This window comes from Mytilus edulis, chromosome 9 (genome assembly GCF_963676685.1).
Source record: "Mytilus edulis chromosome 9, xbMytEdul2.2, whole genome shotgun sequence".
Lineage (NCBI taxonomy): Eukaryota > Metazoa > Mollusca > Bivalvia > Mytilida > Mytilidae > Mytilus > Mytilus edulis.
In genome coordinates, this window is record NC_092352.1 from 13,716,781 (window position 1) to 13,727,408 (window position 10,628).

At 33.7% G+C, this 10,628-nt stretch overlaps 1 protein-coding gene across 1 annotated transcript in view; it reads right to left on the bottom strand.

The window, feature by feature from the left end:
- LOC139487661 (uncharacterized) overlaps positions 1–7,476 on the bottom strand; it is a gene marked incomplete in the record, with an annotated part of 21,943 nt that extends 14,467 nt beyond the window's left edge. Inside the window, 3 exon segments of the mRNA XM_071272614.1 lie at positions 1,907–2,041; positions 2,664–2,966; positions 7,340–7,476. Coding sequence (XP_071128715.1) covers positions 1,907–2,041; positions 2,664–2,793 — 265 coding nt within the window.
- Between the last annotated feature and the right edge of the window lie 3,152 nt (positions 7,477–10,628).

Consider the following 10,628-nt stretch of genomic DNA (forward strand, 5'->3'; position numbering starts at 1 on the left):
TCAATTATTTTTTTAAACCTACACTTTCTTGAAGTTTTTTTCATGGTTAATTTCTGTATCAAATTTGTTTTCGTTCATTTTTCATTTTTATACTGACAAGCAATTTAAATCAGACTGACCTGGTCACCGTTAAATAACATATTGCACAGGGAGGCAAGCTTTCAAATACTTTCTTTCATTGAAATGAGATTACAACTTCGGCTGAGAGGGCATGGTTTACATTGTCCATTTCATATATTAACAACATTTTGTATACAAATAAAATATTCTTTTGAAGCCAAAACCAGTTAAATATATTTAACAAAACTATCTGTCACAGTGATAGAATGAAATTCAAAACAGTGTGGCTGTGGCCATTGATTGACACATTAAATTCATCCATTGACTGGGACAATTTAGGTGAACGTTTGTATGTAACGACCACTGCTCACTATGTACTTTTTAAAGACACTCAAACTATGGGGTCACCAAAGGTTCTCAACACCTTAATAAAGTAATTCGAAAAATTAATCAGAAATAACACGATGTTTTGATTTATATCAATTATATAAATCAAAACATAAAGGTTATTCCTGATTAATTTTTCGAATTATTTTATAATTAAAGGCGTTAAGAAACCTTTGGTGACCCCACAGTTTAAATGTCTATCGTAGGTACGTCGTGAACAGTGGTCGTTACAGACAAACAAATTGTCCCAGTCAATGGATGAATTTAATGTGTCAATCAATGGCCACAGCCACACTGTTTTGAATTTCATTCTATATGAGGGTCTGCATTGGGGGCAACAGGGAGTTGGGGGCATCATTTCTATATTTCTTTGTTCTGTCATTCTTTTGGTCATTCTTATCTATTCAGTAAGAAATATGCTTATTATTTCAGTTATGTGTCCCTTTTGAATTTGCCAGTGTACTACACAAATGAAACCATTTATCAATTTTGATCAATATCTGATTTAAACAAAACACGGGAAAATGTATACATTTCGATTTATTTGTGATAAATTGGATATAATGAATAACAATCAAATAGATCAGATGAAATTAGTTATGTCGTCCTGACGGATGTCGGATGACATGGTTATTGTACGATTCTTTTTTCATTCAGGCCCTCATCGAGGTTCGGGCGTACACGTAAAAATTACCTAGCTACGCCACTGCTAAGTGTGAATAGTTTGCAAAAAATGCTTGTATCAATATTTCAAGTCATAGTAAGAGTGGCTTGGGTATGGTAATATTTTCTTCTTGCAAAAGTGGGGCAACCGTTTTGGCTTTGTGGGATACATATCACAGGCCAGTCTTTTACTGTCATTGAGCCGATCTCTGTACGTCAATGAACCCTTTAAAGAACTCTTTGACGGGTTCATAAATACAAGTAGCTAGTCCAACATAATGCTGTTTTAAAAAACGGTAAAATTTCCGTTCTTCATTTCTGTCGTTTCACATTCACATTGAAGACCCAACCTTTTATATTAATCTTAAAAGTTATTCATTGGACCTTTTTTTTGTGAAATTTGAAAAAACTAGAAATCTTTAACAAAATCTGTGTTTTTTGTGTGCAGCAGTGTTGGTGAAATTGGAACCGAAATTAATCAATATGAATAAAACTGCCATTATTTGTGTTTTATTTACATTTTTAATAATAATTTTGTAATAAAAGAAGAACAAACCTTTAAAAATACTTTCAAAGGCTTGAAAAAAATCCAGAGTTTCTACATCAGGTATGTATTTATGCATACACGTGATGTACCAACTTTGGTGACCGTTACCATGGAAACGAGTCTGGTGACATACTATTTATAACTCAAATTTTTATAGAGGCCATTGCATAGTATATGTATGCAAATTGTAAAAAAAATCAATGGTGAAATTTTTTTTTGCTATATCTGTAGGGATCCACCTTAACCTACCCATTTTTGTACACTCCATGTCGTATTTGTTATCTGGAGGAGTCAGTTTTGAGTCGGGACCTGTAGCTATAATAACATCATCTAGACCATCACCATCTACATCTACTAAACGGATGGCTGCATCAGCATCTCCCACTATACAAGGGAAACAAATATTAACATAGCATACAGTACAAAGGCTGCATCAGCATCTCCCACTATGCAAGGGAAACAAATATTAACTTCACATACAGTAAAAAGGCTGCATTAGCATCTCCCACTATATAAGTGAACCAAACATTAACATACTAGCATACAGTACAAAACCTTAAACAAAATAGCTATTATTTATTTATGTATTTGTCTGTCCTGGGTGTTCTTGTTTTTATTTGAACTGTATTCCTGTCATGTAATGTTATTTTAGCGGTATATTTAACATTGGCATAAAGTGCGAGGTTTGGCTAGCCACAAAAACCAGGTTCAACCCACATTTTTTTCTTCTTAAAATGTCCTGTACCAAGTCAGGAATATGGCAGTTGTTATTAAATAGTCCGTTTCTATGTACATGTATGGTGCATTGTCATTTGTTTTTGTTGTACTTCAGTGGTTCTGTTATTTCGTTGTTTTTCTCTTATAGTTGATGTGTTTCTTTCGGTTTTATTTAAATAGTTTGTAACCCGGATTTGTTCTCTCTCAATCGATTTTTGACTTTTGAACATGGTATACTACTGTTGCCTTTATTTATTGATTAAATCTTATATCATCGTGTGTTACTTACTTGTGACATTCAAATTCCTTTCCCAAGAATGTTTTTCTTTGACTGATCGTCCTGAAGCGGCTGATGTTGTTTTATTAAACACCATTGTCCCGAGAACTCCGACCACTATGACAATGACCACAATGACCATATAAGGTATTATAATTCCAGTTCGCCTGCTGCAGCACTGGTTCTTGTGTTGATTGTATGACACACGTTTGATACTGACGTTCCCATTGTTTAAATTACTTGCATACAGAACATCGTCATCCGAATCTGTTTCAGTAGACAGAGGAACGGAAGAATAGTCCACTTCGTAAGTTGCTTTTGTACAAAATAATAATAATAATATAGATTAACATAAACTTTAACAGTACAAACTATACGATAACATAAATAAAAAAAAAAAAAAAAAAGAACTGGATTAAGAATAATTTTTTTTGCCCCGACTCCGCAAGCTATTTTGATATTTGATTGATTAAAGTTTGTTTAACCCTTACCATGAGGTATACGTCATATGACGGGCGTACCAAGACCACCGTTATTTGGCTTCAATGGCGTTTCATACTTTTAGACGTCAGCTTTATGATACTTATTTCGAAAGTTATGCATGTTCCGTCAACCTGAGGCTGGCTAGAGTCATGTTTCTCATGTATAAATTGCATTTTGAACACAAATACGGACTTAGAAAATTGAAATCGGATGAAACTCGGATTTCTGGAGGGGTGGGTTTCTCTTCTGTGTCATACACAAGAAGTACAAAGTCCTAAAACTTGCAAAAATAGTGCAAACCCGCAGGAATATTACTACTGATCGTAATTACTATTGAAATATGCATAGGAAACGACTACTTCCGGTTTCGAGTCCATTTGAAGTCAAAAAATCGAAAAAAATCGTGAAATTCCGTATTTTTTGTCCAAATGAACTTCTGTAGACTTCTGAACCAAGATCAGATTCACTCCTACCTAACAACCGCTGGGGTTAATTTGTTAACTGGGGTCCACTCTACATGCAGCTACAGCTGGATACCTTTACCAGCAAAACAAAATCGTCAAAATTGACGCTTTTTGCACCTGATGGGGCAAATATGATTTGCACATTTGCAAATAAACGAAAATTAGACATTTTCTGAAAACAATTCAGCATGCTAAGTGTTACATCCAGTAACAAAAATGTTATGCTGTTATGCATGCAGACGAAAACAAATGAATAAATATGATAAATAGGTCCTGTAATAGAGACCGTTCCGAATAAAGGTCTGTAAAATTTGGAAATACCACTGGAAAATTTATGAACAGGGACATAAATTTTGCTTTGCAACAGCCCACGTAGGGGCCCCTCAAAGAGTTGTAATAGTTCTTAACGCGCATTGATGGTTGCTTTCTCTCTCTTCACGAGACATATAATTAAACGTCCTCATTCTGAGCGGACGCGGTTGTGTACTTATATATCCCGCACAGCTAAATAAACGCCCCATTCCAAAAAGGGTTTTACTGTCAGTTGGAAGAAGGCAAAATTGATCCTTCGGGAATAAATAGTTTGATTAATTTTAATTATATGCACACGGTAATGTAAAACGTAATAAAATAATGCTACATGTGAAAACAAGTGAAATAATTATTTTACCTTTAGGTTTCAACGAATTTCCCATTCTTATTCTTATTTGAGTTCATATGTTTATAAGAGCAATGCAACTACATTGTCTTTCAATACTTGTGATTTTTATAGTATTAACAGGACAAATGAGCTACGACGTGGAACATTACACACTATATTGTACAAATCAAAGTGTCAATCATGAGTTCGAAGGAAAAATGTATTGTTTTAAACAAATAAAATTATACATCAGATTCTTTTATTCTTAAGACATTTTATACTTACAACAACGTTTGTCATTAATTTTAAAATCTGTCCTGCTTAAATTATTTATTGTGGTTGTTGCGTTTTTCCTTTTCAAATATCTTGATAATTATAACACTCACCAATTACAAAGATGCACAATCAAGAATTATATCTATTTGAGAAATGTCCGAATAAAATATCACGTGTACTAATATACACTAAAACTGAAATATTTAACCTCATGATGAAACCACCAAATTAAGATGTGTTTTTATCGAATTGTATAGTTGTTTTACATTCTAAAGAAATGAATAAACGAAGAGTTGCATGCAATTTGGTTTACAAGAGATGACGTATTTTAAAAGGTTGTGTAACCTCTGAAATATAAAGCTTTATACAAATAGTCAGCGCTTTGCCAAATGATTAGCATCTCTATATCAAGAAAGGTAGAGACGGATAAATAGGTCTAAAATCTGGTAAATATAGATCATAGGTATCAAGCCAGGGGACAGTATTCGTCAGTCTAAGAAAGGTCCTGTTTCAAAGTATAAAGAGACAAACTACTCTTTGTTTATTCTGATTGTGTTTTCAGGCGAACTGGGATTATATGCTGTGAATTAATTTCCTTTCTCGGACTTACAATAAAATCTGAGAAGGTGGTGAAAGCATATGTAAGAAATGATTGAGTAAGCACTATTTGCATAGGAAGACGGGTATCATTTGGTTCTAATTATGTAGGCGTTTAAACACTGTTTTAATTTGTCTTCAAATTATCTTTCTATATTTGTAAACATTATTTCCCGGAATTCCTGTTATCGATATTACAAGTCTTTATCGTAATTGATTAAACAGTTTACAAACGATAACTGTTTTAATTACAACAAAAACAATCGCTATCAAAGAATCTCAAACAGTTACACAGTAGAAAACAGATATTTCCGTAACTTAGACCATAGTACTATATTCAGCAAAATACATAATAATGTTAATCGTTATTCGTTTACTGCTTTTATGTGGAACAAAGGCATTACAATCCTTTAATTTCATTGACTATGCTAAGTTTATCTTTCAATTTTTTTTCTGAATGGATGCGGAATCTCATTTTTACGAATATTTTCATGTTTTGATACCAGCGAACAAAAAAATGAAGTCATGCAAATAAATAAAATTGAGAATGGAAATGGAGAACGTGTTAAAGAGACAACAACCCGACCATAGAGCAGACAACAGCCGAAGGCCACTTATGGGTCTTCAAAACAGCGAGAAACTCCCGCACCCGGAGGAGTCATTCAGCTGGCCCCTAAACAAATATGCATACTAGTTCAGTGATAATGGACGTCATACTAAACTCAAAATTATACACAAGAATCTAAAATTAAAAATCATTCAAGACTAACAAAGGCCAGAGTCTCATGATGTGGGACAGGGGCAAAATTGCGACGGGGTTAAACATGTTTATGAGATCTCAACCCTCCCCCTATACCTCTAGTCAATGTAGAAAAGACAACCGCACAACAATACGCACAGTAAAACTCAGTTTAAGGGAAGAACGAGTCCGGTGTCAGAATAGTTAACAAAAGAAACTATACACAATGACATAAATTAACAAAGGACTACAAGCAGTTACTGGCATGCCAGCTCCAGACATCATTTAAACTGATTGAAAGATTATGTCTTTATCATATGAATATCTAGCACAATCACTCCCGTTAGGGGTTTAGTATATACGATCATAAAGTATGTGAGAAGAACATAACCCGTGTAATGCCAACAACTGGTTTTAGAATAAATGTGTTTAATTCCGATGCAAAGAACCTATAAGTCATTCAGTATAAAAGCCAAACTATACAATCTTTAATGACCTGAGTCCATATCTGTTTTACCTGCCTTGACCGTATAAAGTATAGTCTTTTTCGTTATCTTCAGCGACTGATTTCGAATTCGGCGATCTCCGAAAGAAAGACCTTAAATTCTTATATCAAGCTGAGAGAAGAACCTATTCCAGTAAATATGTTATTTTTAGATTGAAAATCATTCGAGCCCAGTTTTCGTGATTTCATCAAGAATTGCTATAGATATGTATTCGAAACTGCTAATTCAGGTCGATCAACATAATGTTTTCTAATGGTGACGTCGTTATCAAGGTTAAACATTTCAAATTAATCCTTTTTCTGTTCACGATGAGTCAGTTTCCCAATAAATTTGTGTTAGGATCAACAATTATTACATTGTATCATAACAGTCCTTTAAAGGGGCATAGACTGTCAAATTCATGTTTGCCAATTTGACTCAAATTCTCATATTAGATTTATAACTTACTAAAACGTATATCTAAATTATGAAAGGCTAAAATAAACAATTACAATGCATGGGCTTGATAATATGTATCAACATTTTGTGTATTGGTATTTCATAATCAAGACGCCATCTAATTTACCATCGAGGTGACCTCCGAAAACTGACTACGGTCATATACATATAACCGGATAAAAATAACTTAACACGCATAATTCATGCATAATCCATCTCCAGCTGAGAGATCAAATTGACGGGCATATGAATACAAATCCAATGAGGTCGAATTATTCACTTGCAAGTGAATAATTCTCATTATCGATCTTTCTTAGATTATTTTGACAAAATAGACAACGTTCGAGTTCGATGCATTTCCGTCAAAAACTCTGGTTTTAGTGAACATCATTCGTGCGTTTAGGGGCATTGTCACTTCCGTTCCAATGTTGAGCGAGTTGCTGGGAAAACTATAATGTTATATTACAAGAATTATTCGGCAAATTAAATTCTAATAATTGACAATCAGCACTGCTGTCATTAGGGAATTGTAATTAAGTACTTACAAAACAAACATTATTTCCAGTTTATCCTGCACAATGACGACCAGTCAGACGCTTGATGAACGTAAATAGTGCAGGGATACAGGCGATCCCCTCTATCTGGTAAATGACGTCATAAAGGCGCGCATAATTGACGAGTTTTTTCCGGTGACGAGTGAACTCGAAAGTGGTCTATTGTACCAAACTGGATGCCAAATCAAATTATTTGTTCACTACTTATTTCACTTTCATAGATGATTGCACAAAAATAACTACATAGTTTTAATATCTCGTATCCAATGTTCCTTTAACAATGTGCGAATCTAAAACTATTTAATCTCTTTTCAAAGACATTAGTTCTGCTCAGGCTACTGTACGAGACGAGAATAAACCATTACATTTTAGAATTAATTTACAACAATTTCTGTTCTATCTAATCTCTTTGCTTTTTTCTTAAACTACATTTCACCGTTTAGTGATTAAAATGTCATTATTGACTGTGACTTGCATAACGTCTAGTGGCAACTATTTAATGTATATTCAGGACCCAAAACCATTTATAGTTAATACACAAAGTAGATTCAAAAAGTAACCTCGACCATGGAAGGGGTGGATTTGGACTGCAACTGGAAATGAATGATGCTGGTAAAGGGCCTTGCAAAAGACCAACAACGCTACACGAAACCTTCGAAAAAAACCTAAGTAGAGCACTGCTGAGTTGTGAGCAGTCCATGCTGCTATATACTAACAGTGATTCATAATAATTTATCACATACTGATTTTAATGCTTATTTAGAGTCATATATATAAGTATAGCAACTATCCGTTTTTCTTCGTTCTTTTGCAGAAGAATAATGCCAATTTAACTATAGAAGCTAATTAAAAAGCGCTCATAGTATACTAATGTATCGACGTAAACTCGTACAAGTTGTTGCTATGTAAAACAAAAACATGGTAGTAACCAAATCTCAAATTAAATTCTGAATGAATTCATTCTAAATCTGGAGCGTGCACTAAAACCCTGGAGCTACTATATCTTTGGCATATTTATAATGAAAGAACATCGTTTTCATGTTTTATCTGCTACTGATAGCTTAACTGCATTATTGTCAATTACAATCGAGTTTATTGAAAACTATGATTTCCGTAACGATGTAAATTTAGTCTATAAGTCTTCCAGCTTAAATGTAAATGTGCTTATTTAAAATAGTCCAGCTGATTCGTGCATTTTTTCAAAAGAATTATGGGTTTGATGATAAAAGTATGAAACTTTGCACAATGGTAGATCTATATATGGTTGTCAATTTAAGCTATGGACCCACCCTGAAAAATCCAATATTGCGGCCATTTTCAAGATGGCTGCCAATCAGTCAATATATCAGTAACCAGTTTTAAATTACAGCAAATACTATTCAAATCTAATATTTTTAAAGCATAACACATGTGATTCAACGTTTAAAGTAAGTCGTGGTGGTATTTAAAACTTTAAAAATAAAATTAAATGGCGGACATTTCAAAATGGCCGCCAAAAATGTAAAAAAATAATTTATCTAAAATTAACTAAAACATGGCTCTGTTGATATTCATTTCATTCTTCGAATTGCTATTTCTAGTTGATACTACGTTCTAAGGATTGTGTTTCCATAATACATGGCTTGAACGATATTTTAATCAAATATCCCTTAAATGGGAACATTCGAACGTTTTCATGACGCCTTTATGATTTGTTTGACTGTGTACCATCTAAATCATAAATTATGATTTTAAATATAGGCGAAGTGGTATGATTGCTTATGAGACAAATCTCAACAAGTGACCAAATGTCACAAAAAATAACAGTTGTAAGTCACCAGACGGTCTTCAACTATGAGTAAAGCCCATACCACATGTTCTACCTCTCCTTGTCCGATTCATAGTACATGTATTTTTTTTCACAAAGAAAATTTGTCAATGCTGTATGATTTGATCCTTATTATTTCATATCTGTGTTGTCTACAAATGAGTTTTTAAAGCAGTAGTATGCATCATACAGAAATGGCAAACCTGATTTCATTTCAAACTTTCACATTTGGTGAAATATAAGATTACAGAATTAAAAAGATGTTGGTATACCTAACATATACCAACATGTTGCTAATGTGATTATACTGGATATGACTCATCAAGCTATTTAACCAATAACACCTGCTGACCCACCTTGAACACCTTAGATCATCTCCTACTTTTATGAGAGGGTTCATGTTGCTCATGGTGTCTTCCTCGTCTTCTTTATCATTTAAACAACAACATATTTTCAAAGCAGTTTTATAAATGTGTGCCCGAAGTGTAACTCATTTGGTCTGCACAACTTTTCACCACATAAAATCATAATCCTTCCACATTTTTACCTACCGCTATAGTATCTTTCAACCATATTTTATGAGCTCATGCAAAATGCTGATACCTTTGTGATAAGTATTCAATAGGGTATATATCCATTTCTTTAAAAGACTTCCTATGTATGTGCTGTATTTGTTTGGTGTTATTTATGACATTCAACACGATAGCCCGGTCTTCTTTTTTACAAGTGTTTGATTATATTCATTGTTTGATCTACATATACCATTTTCAAATCATGTTTACAACACTAGAACTGTATAGTTAATGGTACATCACATACTATAGCACACATACAATGATAAATGGTATAAAAATGCTAAAAACCACAGAATAAGCAGCATAATAGCACATTTATACATTGGAAGGGACCTTATCTTAAAAGAGGGACGAAAGATACCAAAGGGACAGTCAAACTCATAAATCTAAAACAAACTGACAACGCCATGGCTAAAAATAAAAAAGACAAACAGAAAAACAATAGTACACACGACACAACATAGAAAACTAAAGAATAAACAACACGAACCCCATCAAAAACTAGGGGTGATCTCAGGTGCTCCGGAAGGGTAAGCAGATCCTGCTCCACATGTGGCACCCGTCGTGTTGCTTAAGTGATTACAAATCCGGTAAATAGTCTAATTTGGTAGGTCATATTCATGAAAGGGAAGGGGATTGTAGTTACGACGTAAGGAACATATCCGATATCATTTGTGAAACGGTTATTCCATAACGGTCAACCAACTCGTGATGGCGTCCGTAAAATTTACGAATAATATAATGTTATGTTAATATTCTAACATACAAATATCTACTTCAATCATTCATGTTACAAATCAGTAGAGGTTACGTGAACTCAATTTATCTTAATTAATTCTTTCTTTGACTGTAACATAGTTTAACACTGTCTCGTTCATCAGTTAAAATCATTTTAGGA